This window comes from Trichomycterus rosablanca, chromosome 13 (assembly GCF_030014385.1).
Source record: "Trichomycterus rosablanca isolate fTriRos1 chromosome 13, fTriRos1.hap1, whole genome shotgun sequence".
NCBI classification, from domain to species: Eukaryota; Metazoa; Chordata; class Actinopteri; order Siluriformes; family Trichomycteridae; genus Trichomycterus; species Trichomycterus rosablanca.
Genome location: NC_086000.1, coordinates 30,733,174 through 30,751,613, shown reverse-complemented (window position 1 = coordinate 30,751,613; position 18,440 = coordinate 30,733,174). Strand labels below are relative to the sequence as shown.

Here is an 18,440-nt window from a genome sequence, read left to right as displayed (position 1 = left end):
TGGTTCCCAAAGTGAGTGCCACGATGTCTGTCTAAAGATGTCAGGGATTCCATGCAAATTTGATTCATATCCATGACTGGGCATCAGGAGGTGGATTATCGAATCCATCTCACACAACTCATCTAAAATATTTCTAAAAGTGTATTTTCATTTAACATTATTGTTGTATTTTTAGTCGCAGTCTGTCTGGTTACAGGACACAACATATAACTTTGTACTGTTTGCTTAGGTTCAGTGACATGACTGACATAACCTCACTACAGTTTTATTTATAACATATTAAAAACCAAACCTAGCAACTAATCAGCTACAAAACTTGAACGTTCTGCAGCAAATGAATAAAAGAAAAGAACATGAGCTGCGATATTGCTGATATTGTATGTATTGGAAAAGCTACATGACCTGTATCTGCATGCTGGCTTGTAAATTCATGTCTTCAAAAATCCAAGGGAGCACAATTGGTTCTATTTTTTGACACGGATGGATGGTATTACTGTCTTTCCTTAAGATCAAGGTGACACTAAACAAGCTCAGGTATCAATAAGATCCTGTCCTAAAAGGGGCGTGTAGCACCCTTATGCCAAAGCGTTGATCTAGTCACTGATGTTGCCTGATCTGCAGCAAAAAACGGGGAGGTTGCTGGCTTTATGCGTCTGTATTCTAACCCCTGACCTTCCATATTGGTAGCAATCAAGTGGTAGAGTGGTAAGTGGGTGTAAATAGGCAATACATTTATTGCTATAAAACAATTTAACTAATGCTTCATTGAGTGATCAGTGATGTTAAAGTGCATAAAAAGGAATTGAAATGCAATAACTGGACACTGGACAGAACTGCACATTTGATTTCTTTGACTTGTGTGTTCCACTATACACTGATCAGCCATAACATTAAAACCACCTCCTTGTTTCTACACTCACTGTCCATTTTATCAGCTCCACTTACCATATAGAAGCACTTGGTAGTTCTACAATTACTGACTGTAGTCCATCTGTTTCTCTGCATGCTGTGTTAGCCCCCTTTCACCCTGTTTTTCAATGGTCAGGACCCCCACAGGACCACTACAGAGCGCAGGTATTATTTAGGTGGTGGATCATTCTCAGCACTGCAGTGACACTGACATGGTGGTGGTGTGTTAGTGTGTGTTGTGCTGGTATGAGTGGATTAGACACAGCAGCGCTGCTGGAGTTTTTAAATACCGTGTCCACTCACTGTCCACTCTATTAGACACTCCTACCTAGTTGGTCCACCTTGTAGATGTAAATTCAGAGACGATCGCTCATCTATTGCTGCTGTTTGAGTCAGTCATCTTCTAGACCTGCATCAGTGGTCACAGGATGCTGCCCACAGGGCGCTGTTGGCTGGATATTTTTGGTTGGTGGACTATTCTCAGTCCAGCAGTCACAGTGAGGTGTTTAAAAACTCCATCAGCGCTGCTGTGTCTGATCCACTCATACAAGCACAACACACACTAACACACCACCACCATGCGAGTGTCACTGCAGTGCTGAGAATGATCCACCACCTAAATAATACCTGCTCTGTAGTGGTCCTGTGGGGGTCCTGACCATTGAAAAACAGGGTGAAAGGGGGCTAACACAGCATGCAGAGAAACAGATGGACTACAGTCAGTAATTGTAGAACTACCAAGTGCTTCTATATGGTAAGTGGAGCTGATAAAATGGACAGTAAGATGTAGAAACAAGGAGATGGTTTTAATGTTATGGCTGATCAGTGTATATGTGTGTACGGATATGAATGAGATTCCAATAAAATTGTAATCTCTAATGTGAACTAATGTAAATGTTTAAAGCAGTTTTAGCCTAGCGCTTGAGGTACTGGACTAGTATTCAAATGGTTGCTGGTTTAAGCCCCGCCACTGGCAAGTTGTCACTGTTGGGCCACAGTACTGTAAATCGCTTTGGATAAAAGCATCTGCTAAATTCTGAAAATGTAAATGAACCTGTTTTTTTATCTATTTACTTCCAGAACGACGCAGAAACTGTGTTCTGACCCCCCTGGCCACCAGTCAGCAGCCTAATCAAAGTCTCCTCTCCCCGGGTCGTGTGAGGCGTGTACGCCTGCGTCTAGAGCCCACCATAGAGCGTCATAGCTCAGAGGAAGAGCTGGAGCACATTGCAGGCATTGCGGGCACTCCGGGCACTGAGGGTGGGCGCAGATGGCACCGGCACGGTGAGGTCAGCAGCACCTCCAGCGACGAGGAGGTGAAGGACCTGTGTGAACCCAACGCCTCGCCCAGCCCGGTGCTGTTCAGCTCGTCTCCACCTCGTGGACTCAAACCCACACACACCCCGACACGGCTTCACGCCAGGCCCATCATCCTCAGCCATTTCGAGCAGCCTGCCGTTCCATACTGGAGGCACCGGAGAGAAGCTGGTCGGCCGAGTCTAGACCTGGAGAAGATGCAACAGGTTTTGAGACTTACTTCTATCCCTGGTTTTGTTATAGGGTTTTATAGGTCACTAGACAAACAAACATTTAAAACTCATAAAGGTTTGAGAAATATAATATCCAAACAAGTAACAGGTGATGAAAGCCGGTACAAATTAGTATTTAGGACCATAAATAAAAAGGAACAGTTTCTGAATACTTTTATCAACTTAAGGTTAGAGAAACTAATTATGTATAAAAATAATAAAAAAGTGGTGCTTTGGTGGAACAGCAGTCTGTTATGCTAGCCCACCAGCACTGAGATCAAGGTTTGAATACTAGACATGATTGGCTATGTCTGATGAAGGTAGGGGTACTGGCTAAAGACCTGTGATGGATTGGCACCCTGTCCAGGTAAGAAAAAAAAGTCTATTATGTCTATTATGCAGTAGCCAACTGCATCTTTTCACCTGCACGTGGCGAGTTTATATGCAGATCAGCTTTGTGTCTGGAGAGCCACACCCTGATCGCATTATCCCGAGCCTCTGTGCGGATGGCATCAATCAGCCAGCAGAGGTCGTAATTGCATCGGTTATGAGGTCCCTATCCGACTTTCCCCACCCTGTATGAACAACAGCCAATCGTTGTTCTTGTAGCCGCGCAGCCCAGCCGGATGACAAGGCTGAGTTTCAAACCGACGAGTTCGAAATGTCTGCTCTGGTGTGCTGGTGTGTTTTACCGCTGCACCACCTGAGCCAGGTTTCAGTAGTGCTACCGGCCTGGTCATGCACACAGGGAGTCACCTCCTTGCCACTGCAATATCAAGTGTCTGTATTGTTCCACCAGTCAAGCCGATACCTGGACCCAAGAGCATAGCAAGGTTCTTTTAACATGTTGAGGCTCTCTATTGGAATCTGCTGCTTGCTGGTGAAAAAGAAGTGTTTGATGGCTACACTAGTTCGTTGGTGTAGTGTATGCAGTGTACAAACTGCAGTAAATTGGAAATAATTATCTAAACTGTGGGAACAATAGGATACAAAATAAAAATAAAACCATGTAGCAGTATAGGTTTATTTTTAATGCATCATCTTATTAAGTTTTATCACGTTTGACTTGATTGATGTAAGCTTCTGATGCAGTGCGTTCTCTCTCCGTCACTATTTCTAGAATGTTCATCACTGCCGTATATTCACTAAACAAATTTGACATTTCACACCACTGTTCTTTGTTGCTTGGATTTAAAAGGGCTGTCAGAAACACATTCACGTCTCACATGGGGCCATTGTGCCAGTCTCCTCCAGAGAGAGAGGGGGAAAGAACGGATGACAGATGTCACTTCACCCCTCCCGGTTCCCCCTTTCCATCCAGTTGAAGCCAAGCTAAATAACACGTCCATGCAAATGTGAGAGGAAGTGAAAAACCATTTTATAATCAAGTGTCCAACGGCCATTTAATACATCGTTAATATCATTAATATATGAAGTTAAAGTTTTGTCATGACTGAGAACAGGCTAAGTAGAGAATGTAGTTAAGGGGGATTTAGGGAGGGTTGTAAGAAGTGAGAGAAAGAGGGTGGCATGGTACTGAGGGCCTCCATATGTCCCCGGGTTTCTGTGGTGAGGGCAGATTATGAGGCAGCAGGGGCTGTAAGTGTGACCAGCTCATGTGGAATAAGCTCTGTTGGATGGGCGCTGTTAAAATCACTGCAAAAAACTTCTAAACGTCTTATTTTACCTAATAAATCAGCTAATGACATGTTTTATATCACTCAGTTTAAAACTGATGACTGAATTCGACAAACTTTGCCTGTTTTAATACTCAGACTGGAGCTGTTTCATTATAGGAACAGCTGGTCTGTGTTAGGATAATGACCCACATTTGGGTTTGGTCATACTAGCCCTTCCAAATTCTCTTATTACAGTCATCCATACAAATGAATCCAGAGCCATATGCAGTTGCACATATGCAGCGCTCAGGGGTCCGGTTTTTTTTTTTTAAGGCTTTATGAATGGTTTGGATGACAGATGCGGAAACCAGATTGGTGGGGGTATTTCTCTGGACGTTTTTGGGACACTCAAATGTAGGCAGGGATATTATAATATACACCGGTCAACCATAACATTAAAACCACCTCACTCACTGTTCTGACTGTAGTCCATCTGTTGCTCTACATACTTTGTTAGCCATCTTTCACCCTGTTCTTCAATGGTCAGGACTCTCCCAGGACCAGGTATTATTTAGGTGGTGGATCATTCTCAGCACTGCAGTGACACTGACATGGTGGTGGTGTGTTAGTGTGTGTTGTACTGGTATGAGTGGATAAGACACAGCAATGCTGAGGATCCCTGAGGATCCCAAGGATTGTAACTGGTAGTTTGTAATAAATTCCTTGTTTTCAAGTAACCACCCTAACTATGATCCAAACCAATATAACTGTTTCACGACATGGTGCCAGTGCGTGCTGGTTTATAATTTTGAACTGTGCCAGTAACAATGTTTTATGACAACAGGGTTACATTTCAAATTGAATTTTTTTATTTGCTTTAAAAGCCAGAAATTAATGATCAGTAAACTCTGCACAGTTTTTATTAAGCAGTGGTTCAGCTTTTATTCTGACAGAACTGTAAGCTAGTTATTAAAAAGGTTCTCTGATTTCCTAAGTGACCACTGACCCATCGTTAGCAGAATGGCACTGTAACTCATTTAAACCTAATGAAAGGCTTAATGAGCTGTGTTTGCTCAGGTGCACTGAGTAAAATAAACACTAGAATGGACAGTCCAGGGTGAGTGAGTAAGTGAGTGAGCAGAATATGAAAGGCGCTGCTTGAGTGCCTGTGACATGGTGCGGATGCATAGGATGCCAGGGCACGTGTGGTGCAGTGCAGTTTTAAGTAAGAAGTGGAATTAAGCAGCAGGTTTCATGCATGCCACACAGTACCAGGGTCCTGGAGACCTGTCTTCACACCTGGCCTTTATTCACTGTGTGTGAGGAGTTTAATCTGATCTTCTAGTGACCATGTGGGTTTAATCTGGGTATTTTGTTTCATGAGTGGATGAGTATGTGTTGTCCTTCTGTGGGTTGGCATGTTGGCCCTTACACAGCCATTTTCAGCTCCTTCCACAGATGTTTGATTGGATTCAGGTCTGGGCTCTGGCTGGGCCACTCAAGGACATTCACAGACTTTCTCCGAAGCCACTTCTTTGTTCTCTTGGCTGTGTGCTTTGGGTGGTTGTCATGTTGGAAGGTAAACCTTCACCCCAGAGCGCTCTGGAGCAGGTTTTCTTCAAGGATATCGGTGTACTTAGCTGCATCCATCTTTCCCTCTATCAGGACTAGTCGCCCCGGTCCAGCTGCTGCAAAACATCCTCACATCATGATGCTGCCACCGCCATGCTTCAGTGTAGGGATGGCATTAGCCAGGTGATGAGCGGTGCATGGTTTCCTCCAGACGTGACGCTTGGTATTCAGGCCAAAAAGAAAAAGAGAATCTTGTTTCTCATGGTTTGAGAGTCCTTTTGGCAAACTCCAAGTGGGCTGTCATGTGCCTTTTACTAAGGAGTAGCTTCCGTCTGGCCACTCTACCATAAAGGTGTGATTTGTGGAGTGCTGCCTGGATGCTTGACCTTCTGATAGGTTCTACCATCTCTACAAGGATACGCTGGAGATCTGACAGAGTGACCCTTGGGTTCCTGCTCACCTCCCTGGTGGTCTTTTCATGTAGTGGTGTTTTTATCTGTCTTTTTTGGGAAGGGGTGTTACAATAAGAGCACATTTAAAGCATATGATGCTTAGGCATATTAGCTTCCACATTGTAAGTATTCAGAGCTCAGATTTGTTTTACCACAGCAGCATGCAAATCTCAGGGCACAGCATTTCTATATTGCCGGTGTGATGCAGTACAATGTAGGACTGTCAACATATAATGTAAACCTGAATCTTATCAGTGTCAATATTTTTGCTCTGGTTTTGTTTTATAGAAAATGCTCCTGAAAAAGAACTGCGGTGGCAAAACAAGGACAATCAAGATCCGGGTGAGTATTTGCTTTAGAAAGATGATAACTTTACTAAAACTCTTATTATTATTATTATTATTAATACATTTACGCCATTTAGCAGATCCAAAGCGACTTACAGTTACAGTATACATACATATACTGAGCAATTGAGGGTTAAGGGCCTTGCTCAAGGGAACCTGGCAGTGGTGGGGCTAGCCCACATTATTATTATTACAAATGCCAAATGCCTTCTTATCACAGAAATACATGTTATTTTTACTACTGTAATTATTAAGCTGCAGTTTTTTGTGGGCTTGTATTATTATTTATTAATAATATTATTTTCAAGTGCGATCAAGTCTTTTCGGACTCCTGACAACCATATGACTTGTATTTCTCCTGTCTGATTCTTCGTACAGGTCTTGTCTTTGGTGGTTAGCTATGTACCTTCTGTACATGTAAACAAAAATGCATACAAATAAGGACATCACTGTGAATATTAGAGTAAAATATAGTAAAGGCAAAATTCTAATCTTTTTCTTTTTTAATGTATACTATACACAATCAGCCATAACATTAAAACCACCTCCTGGTTTCTACACACACTATCCATTTTATCAGCTCCACTTACCATATAGAAGCACTTTGTAGTTCTACAACTACTGACTGTAGTCCATCTGTTTCTCTACGTACTGTTTTATCCTGCTTTCACCCTGTTCTTCAATGGTCAGGACCCCCACAGGACCACTACAGAGCAGGTATTATTTAGGTGGTGGATCATTTTCAGCACTGCAGTGACACTGACATGGTGGTGGTGTGTTAGTGTGTGTTGTGCTGGTATGAGTGGATCAGACACAGCAGCGCTGCTGGAGTTTTTAAATACCGTGTCCACTCACTGTCCACTCTATTAGACACTCCTACCTAGTTGGTCCACCTTGTAGATGTAAAGTCAGAGACGATCGCTCATCTATTGCTGCTGTTTGAGTTGGTCATCTTCTAGACCTTCATCAGTGGTCACAGGACGCTGCCCACAGGGTGCTGTTGGCTAAATATTTTTGGTTGATGGACTATTCTCAGTCCAGCAGTGACAGTGAGCAGCGCTGCTGTGTCTTATCCACTCATACCAGCACAACACACACTAACACACCACCACCATGTCAGTGTCACTGCAGTGCTGAGAATCATCCACCACCTAAATAATACCTGCTCTATGGTGGTCCTGTGGAGGTCCTGACCATTGAAGAACAGGGTGAAAGCAGGCTGAAAAAGTATGTAGAGAAACAGATGGACTACAGTCAGTAATTGTATAACTACAAAGTGCTTTTATATGCTAAGTGGAGCTGATAAAATGGACAGTGAGTGTAGAAACAAGCAGGTGGTCATAATGTTATTAGTTAGTATACTGTACATTAAAAAAGAAAAAGATTATAATTTTGCCTTTACTCTATTTCACTCTAATATTCACATTGATGTCCTTTTTTGTGTACATGTAGGACCTGATTTGGTCCTTGAAATTTGGAACATTAAATTGTTTATACAACGCTAACAAACTTATAACTTATAGTAAACTTTTAACTACACCACAGGGGAACACTTCACCTAAAATGTAGTAGTTTTAACCTTATCTGCTCTGTACCGTGGTAATACATGCACACATGGGTAAACAAGGAGGCTCAAACATTAGATCAGGTTTCTGCATAGAGTCTCGTTTGGCCAATATTGTTACCATTAAGGGCAGAACTAAAGCTTTTGCTTGAATGTCTGGATTTCCAGTCCGTTTTCCTGTAACTTGGGCCTGTTATATTCCTACTAATTGGCTTAAAATATAATTGTTGTATAATAGCCTTTTAAGAACTTTCAGCTCATCTGTAAAGGATTGAATGTCCATTTATTGGATTAAGGTGAAGAGCAGAAGAGAAATGAGTGATGCTGATAGCCTGGGAGTGTGTGCGTGTGTTAGGATGAAGTCATTTTCCATTTATAGAGCACCTTCTGTCACAGGATCTCCATGATCTGCAGACATCATGGAGGGATGGATGTTTATCTTACTCCTCGGCCTCCTCGATTTTACTCAACTTTCTTTTTATATCGTCTGTTAGCTTTTTTCCCTCTCTGTCCCTCTATCCACAGTAGATTAGTGTAGTATCTATGAAACCTTGACTTAAATTTCATTCATCCTTCATCCTCCTCCTCTTTGGATTATCGATTTAGTGTCCTTCTTTCTGTCTGCAAACCGAAGCCGGGCCCCTCGCTTCTTTTCTCATCTGATAGATTCACTTACTGCATCTGCCTGTTGTATTTCCAGGATTTATTCCAGGTAAAAGTTAAAGACGGTTGTGCACCAAATGAATAAAAGAGAGATGGGGAAAGGACAAGGGAAGAAAAGAGTCATCTGTGGTTGAAACCAGAGCGGACAAAATTCACTGCTGGTGATGACAATCAGCTTAAGCTTGACAGGGCAGATGTGAAGGGTAGCGGGGTTAGCTTTATACGACTTTGGACGACTTTATAGCATTAGATGTTCATGAGAAGGTATTAACAGTGCTGTGTGTTAAAATGTAGGGCATTTCCACAGCAAATTAGAAAACACAACCAGTTAGAACAGGAAAAGTATGTCAGTATAACATGGGGTCTTGTCTAAAAACCTAGTGAGCTGCCTTGCTGCCTACTGCCTATCTCGGCAGCTGCCTAAGTAGACATCGAACTCATAAGGCAGGTTATTTAGACACACTACTTAGACAGGCAATTCAAACCAATGGGCTGAGACAGCACAACTCACTAGCATACCAGCTAGGATCTCCTTCCATGTACCAAAAACGGTTAAAATGTCACTGACGAGCCCGAATTTGCGAATAAATTACACTTGTACACCTTTATACAAATAAAAAAAAAACTACGAGAATTTATTTACATTTGGAAAGAACTCCGTTTGTTGCTCCACGTCCGTCCGGCATTTTTTTTTTTTTTTTTTTTATCCCCAGTCTAGTTGTGTCCAATTACCCTGACAGCAGGAGCCGCAGTCGCACCTATGATCCGACTTTCTTACCCCTAACCCTGAACAACAGCCAATCGTTGTTCATATTGCCGCCCAGCCTAGTCGGAAAGGCAGAGCTGAGGTTCGATACGATGTATTCGAAAACCCCAACTCTGGTGAGCTAGCGTACTTTACTGCTGTGCCACCTGAGCATCCCGTCCGCCATATTTGACATTTTTAGAGAAAAGTTGTGTTGAATTGAATGCTGGGATTGCCTTCACTGCTAAGGAACCATCGGATGCTCCCTCGTTATTCAGTCAGATTATCACTTAGAATTAAGGCACCCTAGTAGGCAGCATTTTAAGATATCTAAGAATTTAGGCAGGCCTTCTTCTCGGGAGCATGTAATAATCAGGGGTGCGGGGTGCTGGAGCCTTGCTGTGAGGTGACTGTGCTACCCACCAAGCCACTGTGCTGCCCTGCTACATTACTACTAGTAATGTTTTATCTTTCACTATAGCAGCCTTTTAGACATTTTATAAGGTTGCACACTTCCATCTTTTATTAAAGCCATGTCGCACACATTAAACATTTTGTTTTTGAGGTCCATTAAGACATGCTTTGATGAGTTTGGTGTGAGGAAGCTAAGGTTACTGTAAACAGTCCTGACCTCAACCCAGTTGAACATCTTTGGGATGAATTGGTACATCATACAATACCAATGCCTGACCTCAGTTCTTTTACAAAGTTTTCACATTTTTGCAGACACAGAATAAAATTCTTTGAAGAGTTCTTTGGTTTTATAATGTAATGTCCAACAAGCATAAATGCGTTTGGACAGCAAGTGTCTTACTATGTGGAAATAAATATGGAATAAAAAAAATTTATCAGCTGTTACATAGTGGTACATTGACAGGTTGGGGGTGCTTTGCTTTGTCGGGACCTGGACGACTGGCAGGCTGTGGAGTGGCCATTCAAAGTCCTGACTGGAACCTGATACAGATGACATAACCAAACCTGAAGCTGAAGTTGGTTGGCCTAAAACAGTGTATTTCAAACCCTGGGTCAGGGTTGCAAGCCAAAAAAAGGATTGCAGAAAAAAAAAACCCAGACTTTTAACAGGTACATAAACACATATTAAACCTGTCTATGTACGCCCCCATGTGAAGGCTTTACATTACATCAAATCACAGTGGGACTAGATTGCCACCGTTTTTATTGATTATTTATTTTTTTAGTATTTAATTATTTCTTTTGTTTTGTGTTTCGTGTTGATACATTGTCTGTGTTGCCTGCATTGTTGTAAACATCATGGACAAAACATGGGTCGCCTAAAATTCTTCCACAGAGCAGTAAAACACTCACTCACTTTTATAACCACTTATCCAATCAGGATCACGGGCAGCTGGATCGTATCCTTGCTTTTGAATGGGCGCAAGGCACACAGTAACACCCTGGACGGGGTGCCAGTCCATCGCAAGGCAGACACACATACACACACCCATTCACCTATAGGGCAAGTCTGTGTCTCCAATTAACCTGACTGCATGTTTTTGGACTGTGGGAGGAAACCGGAGCTCCTGGAGGAAACCCACGCAGACACGGGGAGAACATGCAAACTCCGCACAGAAAGTACCCGGACCGCCCCGCCTGGGGATCGAACCCAGGACCTTCTTGCTGTTAGGCGACAGTGCTTCCCACTTAGCCACCGTGCCGCCCGCAGTAAAACATAATTATGAAATTATTAATGTTCAGCTGCAGCCATTGTTGCTTAACCTGCTGCAATCAGTTAGGTTGTTTTTGATTGTTTTGATTATGTTTTTTTTAAATGTGTGAACTGGGTGCTTGGCTGGTGCAGCTGTAAATCACATGAGCCAACTACCACTGGGGTTCAGTGTTCGAATCCCCAGCAGTGCTATCAGTCGGTAGGGCATCTACATACAGACATGATTGGCTATGTTGGACCCTGCGATGGATTGGCATCCTGTCTGAGCTGTGTTACTGCATTGTGCAGGACACGCCAAGAATCTGACCAGGTGTGAACCCTGCCCCTGAGTATCATTAGCTTCTTCTTGTACTGCTACCGGAATGGTTGCTAATGAAAGAAGCACAGGTCACGTTTCCGGGGGCCAAAATGTACACGGCGAGCACAATCCATTTGTTGATGTTTTTTCTGTAGCTACAGCTGTGCACAGTTGAACTTAGATCTGGTCCTTCAGTTAAACTATTCACAGACTGAAGACTTATCTTAAATAACAGCTCATAAAAACCTACAGATATACGAGTATTGAATTACTGAGCACAGTGCAGAAAATACAAACCTTCTCAGATTGTATGGTGGTGTTGATCTGATCCCACCAGGATAACTGGGTACTATTAGTAAGAGTTTGGCTCTATGTTATTCCTGCTTGCTGCATTTGCTGGTAATTTTAGCTGGTATTTTAGTGCTCATATGTAAAACATGTTAAGCTTCATACTCATTCAACAGGCCTGTAACCTGACGCTCCATCACTTCTTGCAGATGTTTTATATTAGCTTGTTTTCAATGCCTGTAGAAACTGTATTACATGGTTTAGAAAAAGCTCTGTCGTAAATTTAGTGTGAGTGCAGCAAGAACATAGCAAGAACTGGACTTTCAGGCTGTGTTTATACTTGTAGTTTGGTTCCCTTGGTCTGGACTAACCAATAAAATGATACATTAATACATTTTAGTCAAACCCAAACCAAAAAATGTATGTATAAGGCACGGGTGACATATCGTGTGAGCGAAAAATTGGTGCTGGTCTGAGCATACGTGAGTAAGTGAATGGTTGATTGTCGGATGCCTCAGTGGTTAAGGTACTGGGCTAATAATTAGAAGGTCGCTGGGATCCCCACCATCATCCCCCAAGTGGTCACAGTTGGGCTCCTGAGCAAGGCCCTTAACCCTCAATTGCTTGCACTGTAGTTAGCTAAAACTGTAAGTCACCCTGAATAAAGGTGTCTTGATAAATGCAATAAATATTGATATACACCGATCAGGCATAACATTATGACCATTATGAATATTCTAATATTGTGTTGGTCCTCCTTTTGCTTCCAAAACAGCCCTGACCCGTTGAGGCATGGACTCCACTAGGCCCCTGAAGGTGTGCTGTAGTATCTGGCACCAAGATGTTAGCAGCAGATTCTTTAACTCCTGTAAGTTGTGAGGTGGGGCCTCCATGGATCGGACTTGTTTGTCCAGCACATCCCACAGATGCTCGATTGGATTGAGATCTGGGGAATTTGAGATCACTCGTTGTTGTGCTCCTCAAACCATTCCTGAACCATTTTTGCTTTGTGGCAGGGTGCATTATCCTGCTGAAAGAGGCCACAGCCATCAGGGAATACCGTTTCCATGAAAGGGTGTACATGGTCTGCAACAATGCTTAGGTAGGTGCTACGTGTCAAAGTAACATCCACATGGATGGCAGGACCCAAGTTTTCCCAGCAGAACATTGCCCAAAGCATCACACTTGCATCACGGCTTGCCTTCTGTCAGTGGTCATAATGTTATGCCTAGTCGGTGTATGTAAATAATGCCTTTTGATGGTTTTTCTAGTTGGCAGCAGACGTTCTGTAATCCTGACCTGCATAAACTGGTTAATTGTACTTGATTTATGAAATTATAACCAGTAAAATACAGAATGTTTTACTGAACCAATCATTAAATACTGATCTTCATAGCACATTTCTGTAATATATAAAATATTTTCTAATCCCAGTTACGTGGGAGTGTATACATATATTCGGGATGCGTTGTTCAGTCCACGTACGCTTGTTTACACAGGTGGTGTGGATTGAATCATGGGAATATGAGACCATGTCCTTCAAAACAGTCTTTGTTAGTAATGTTGATCCTTACTATAATGTAAATGGACCGAAACATAGAGCACCAAAAACAAGCTTACTGACTTTTTCCATCATTTTTTCCACTTACAAATACAGTTGCCATAAATAAAGTGTGTAGGTTTGGAAACATAGGCGTGGGAAGACTGTAGTGCTACAGAGAAAAAATTGATCATGGGAAAATAAAACTATAAAAAGGATGAAGAGTGCATTACAGAAAGCATGAAACTCCTGAATCAGGCTGCACTTGGAGTTGTTGTGTCCCAAATAGTGTTTTATCTATGAAATAGTGTGCTTAGATTTTGTCCCATGGTAGAGCTACTATTTTGAGCACGCTGTATAGGATATTGTGTGTTTTAGACCAGGGGTTCTCAACTGGTCTCAGCCCGGGACCCAAATTTTCTCATGGTCATTAAGTCGCGACCCACTTTTATAGAATACAAACCAAACAAATTTATTTTTGAAAAATAGCCTTCAAAAACACATTTAAACATACATATGCATGCAAAGTGAATTTAAGAGCAATTTTTTAAAGAAACTGAGGAGGACCATGCCAACTGCATGTATAAAAGTTACTACAATAAATTTAAATATCAAAACTGCATAAAATAAATAAGGCTACAAAACAAGATGCTTTTACCTAACCTGTCTTTTGTGGAAGTGAGACAGTTGGGCATGTACTTTACTTCTGATCAGAGTTTCAAAGTCTGGGGTGACAGTAGACAGAGTTACTCTCAGATCATGCTCAGTGTTCAACCTGTTTCTCTGCTTTGACTTGAGCTGGACCAAGGTAGAAAAGCCACTTTCACAAAGATAGGTAAGACGCCCGGAGTGCATGTTCTTGTTTGGAGCAAGATTCTGTCAGACACTTCTGTGATACCTTCAGCTCATGAAGTCGTCTTTGAAAAAACTCCACCGGCTTGTCTTTACATGTGGGATGTTTCGTTTGTAAATGTCGCATTAGTTTGGATGGTTTCATGCTCTCATGTGCCAGCACTTCATTACAAATAACACACCGGGGTTTCTGTCCGTGTTTGTCCTCAATGAACGAAAATCCACATTTCAAATACTCCGGGTTATATTTGCGTTTCGCCATCTTGCCTCCGAACATCATTACAAATTTAAAGAGAAGGGTAACCGGCAAACGAATGGTGGTTACCATGGCAACGAGAATGCTGTGCGCGTCTGATGCGTGCCTCTCTCTGTCTCTTTTTTTTCCAGATAAAAGACGAGTACAAAATCAGATGAGCATTAATTATTATTATTTTTTTTTTAATGTATTTATTTTTTACAAGCTGTCCGCGACCCGCCCAGAACGTGTCCGCGACCCACTTTTGGGTCGCGACCCACCAGTTGAGAATCGCTGTTTTAGACCATTATAACTTAATATTTTGTTGTTATATGACCCGTAACTTGTGCCACCTAAAACTGTCTTTTATAGTTTGATTGTGATTATTTTGTTTGTTCACTCGCACCCTCACATTGGCTTAGATCATACTGACCCCCATATCTGCCAGCTTTCTCTTATTTGTTTTATTTGCATTAATAATTTTTGTTTTTTATTTTATTATTTGTTATAATGTATTATATATTGAGTCAATATTTGTTGATCATTTGTTATCATTATTAAACAGTGGATTGGCCAATCAAATACATTGATGTTTAACATGCCACAAACTTGACAGTGTCACATCCACAACTCAGACTTTGCTGTTTCTGAGGTTCAGACGGTGACTTAAAAATTGGTTGTAAAGCATTATGATCCAAAAATGTTGTCATGCCTTGGTGTAATGCGACTCAATGGTAAACAGTCTTCACAAATTGGATATAATCTTTTATAAGTTCATTTGGCAGACCCCCCCTTGTTTAACCAATCTCTCCGCATGGTTTTGAAAATAACAAGGTGTTGGGTCGCCTGGGTGTTTATTAAACTAAAACTCAAATTAACCTTTAATTGGAGTTTATTTAATTAAAGTTTATTAAACCTAAAACTCATGGGCGGCACGGTGTTTTAGTGGGTAGCACGGTCGCCTCACAGCAAGAAGGTCCCGGGTTCGATCCCCAGGCAGGGTGGTCCGGGTCCTTTCTGTGTGGAGTTTGCATGTTCTCCCTTTGTCTGCGTGGGTTTCGTCCGGAAGCTCTGGTTTCCTCCCACAGTCCAAAAACATGCAGCCAGGTTAATTGGAGACACTGAATTGCCCTATAAGTGAATGTGTGTGTGTGTGTGTGTATGTGTATATATGTGTGTGTGTGTGTGTGTGTGTGTGTGTGCGCCTTGCGCCCATTGAAAAGCTGGAATAGGCTCCAGCCTATTTTTGTAAAGAGCGCTATATAAATATACAAATAAATTTGACTTGACTAGCATCATCAACAGTATGTCATTCACTCTAATTTACTGATATTTCTTTTTTCTCTACAGAACCTGAATGGCAGTCGTCACCCTCCCAGATACTCCTATGATCCGTCCATCTTTGCCTTCCGTTCCCTAAGTACAGCTCCTCCGTGCAGCCCCCTGCTCTCAACCGACGAGCCTCCATGTGCTTGAGGATATCACCGGAAAAACCCTTCAGAGACTAAATAGCACAGCTTAGACCAGGCAGACTTCCATGTTAAGATGTTAGGTTAAAGGCAACGTCCACTGGATCTGAACCTGAACACAGTGCTCATGTAGAAAAACATGAAGTCGAGTTATTCCAGAAGAAACAGTAAGATGTAACAGTAACAGTAGACCAGTCTTCCCCTTTTGCTTTTTAATTGTATCTCAGGAAAATCCTTTCTACAATAACAAGGCTGTGGCTAATGTGTGATGACCGAGATGCAACCAGGAGAATTAAATATGATGAAACATAATTGGTGCAGCAATGATGAAGTTAATAGAAAGGGTTTTTTGCTCAAAGGTATTATAGCAAAAGCTACGTCTGTGTCCACACTGCAACTGATTCATACTGATTTCTTCTATCCAGCTCAAACAAGCTATGATTTGAGTGCACTTGAATCACTTCAGCTTCTCCACTATCTACATATAATTTGCATTAAACACTGTAGTTCATGTAGGTGGGGGTTATCAAATAATGTAAAAGCAGGAAGGCATTACAGGAAACAATAAACAAAGAAAAACAGATATAGGTTTAGCAAAGGCGAACCATCATGGCCTTCTAAATAATAAGTAAGCAGTTCTAATTTTATCTACTCAGAATTTGACAATCAAAATTTCAACACATACAAACTATGCAAATAAATCATTAATACACCGAGCAGCCATTACATTAAAAGCACTTTGTAGTTCTACAATTACTGACTGTAGTCCATCTGTTTCTCTGCATGCTTTGTTAGCCCCCTTACATGCTGTTCTTCAATGGTCAGGACCCCCACAGGACCACCACAGAGCAGGTATTATTTGGGTGGTGGATCATTCTCAGCACTGCAGTGACACTGACATGGTGGTGGTGTGTTAGTGTGTGTTGTGCTGGTATGAGTGGATCAGACACAGCAACGCTGCTGGAGTTTTTAAATACCATGTCCACTCACTGTCCACTCTTATTAGACACTCCTACCTAGTTGGTTCACCTTGTAGATGTAAAGTCAGAGACGATCGCTCATCTATTGCTGCTGTTTGAGTTGGTCATCTTCTAGACCTTCATCAGTGGTCACAGGACGCTGCCCACCTGGCGTTGTTGGCTGGATATTTTTGGTTGGTGGACTATTCTCAGTCCAGCAGTGACAGTGAGGTGTTTAACCCCATCAGCATTGCTGTGTCTTATCCACTCATACCAGCACAACACACACTAACATACCACCAAAGTGCTTCTATATGGTAAGTGGAGCTGATAAAATGGACAATGTGTGTAGAAACAAAGAGGTTTTAATGTTATGGCTGATCAGTGTACATTAAAGAAGCACCTTTGTCTTTCGATTAGAGCTTTGTTGCCTCTGCTGTTGCTGGAAAGAACATTGGTGATCAGTGGTTCAGCTTTAAATGTAGACAGGGCCAAGCAATAGTAATTCAATAGAAGACCAATTTCAGATCAAAGTAAAATTGACTGTATTGATCATATCTTTTTTCTAAATGGGAGGGCTTTGTTATTGCTAATTTTATGACAAGTTCCACCCACTGTGAAGACACCAAACTTATTACAATTGAGAAGGAATTGTTGATTATTTTTAAAGCAAAAGATACGTTGCATGACCTGCCATCAGCCATGCAAAAGGACAGAAGAATGGACATGTTTTTTTAAGTAATGCGCTGATCAAGGGTCAGTTATTTAAATCTTAAATCTTAAAAGGTCGTCATGCCAATTAATTTGATTTTGGTTGCTGCTGACACTCTTGGCTGCTTGGCTGTTAGAGGGTTGAAGTTGAGTCACGGTTCAGTATTGAGGTTTAGTGTCATTTTGGAATACAATTATGTAGGCTGTCAATGCATTGAGACTGCTTCCTTGGGGAAAAATAACCTAGACGGCTTGGGCTCAAGCTGGGAACTACACAGGAGTTGCCAAAAGTGCCCAAAATACAGCCACAAAATAAAAAGCCATTCAGAAACCTTCTAAATCAAAGCCCTGTATGTAAAGACGCATAACGTGTTATAAAGAGCACAAAACATAGACCACTATGTGGTTTACTCTGGTATATAACAGACAAATCTGTCAGGTATAAAGAAGAATATCTGTAAATTTCCCTTTTAAGGTCTTCCTGCAGTGTGAATGTAGCCCATGGTTCCTCACATTAAGATGCTGCAACAGAATAATAATAAAGATCCATGCTTGTATGCTTGAGTAAATTGTAAGGTCATTATTATCTGATGTTTCACGTTACATAATATAAAGATCAGGTTATTTGGTGTCTGCCTTAGCGATTGCCTAATGTGTATTGTACATTGACAATAAGTAAATAAGCAAGGGAAAAAAATGAATCCTGGTACTGGTTCAGCACTAGACTCAGCATGTGTATCTGTTCAAGGGTTAACCCTTTTAGGACTAAAGGTAAAATTGAATGTCTGGACATACATTGTTTTTAAATACCTTGTTGGAATAGTGGTGTCACCGGAATGTGGGCTCCAGACATCAACATGGGTCCTGAGGACCTGAATGAATGTCTGAAAGCGTGTATTCCGGCCTTGAATTCAATGTTTCTGGCTGGGTAGGATGGAACAGTCAATCACTATTGCAGCAGATTTAGTTCTACCTTAAAATATTGGATGCAGGAACATACC

At 41.7% G+C, this 18,440-nt stretch overlaps 1 protein-coding gene across 3 annotated transcripts in view; it reads left to right on the top strand.

The window, feature by feature from the left end:
* The window catches only part of si:dkey-16j16.4 (uncharacterized), a 58,385-nt gene extending 40,389 nt beyond the window's left edge, over positions 1-17,996 (top strand). For all 3 annotated transcript variants that reach the window (XM_063007740.1, XM_063007741.1, XM_063007742.1), the window contains exons 3-5: positions 1,990-2,432; positions 6,370-6,423; positions 15,651-17,996. In XM_063007740.1, coding sequence (XP_062863810.1) covers positions 1,990-2,432; positions 6,370-6,423; positions 15,651-15,776 — 623 coding nt within the window. In that variant the 3' untranslated portion in view covers positions 15,777-17,996. The remainder of the gene's footprint in view (positions 1-1,989; positions 2,433-6,369; positions 6,424-15,650) is intronic.
* The last annotated feature ends 444 nt before the right edge of the window (positions 17,997-18,440 follow it).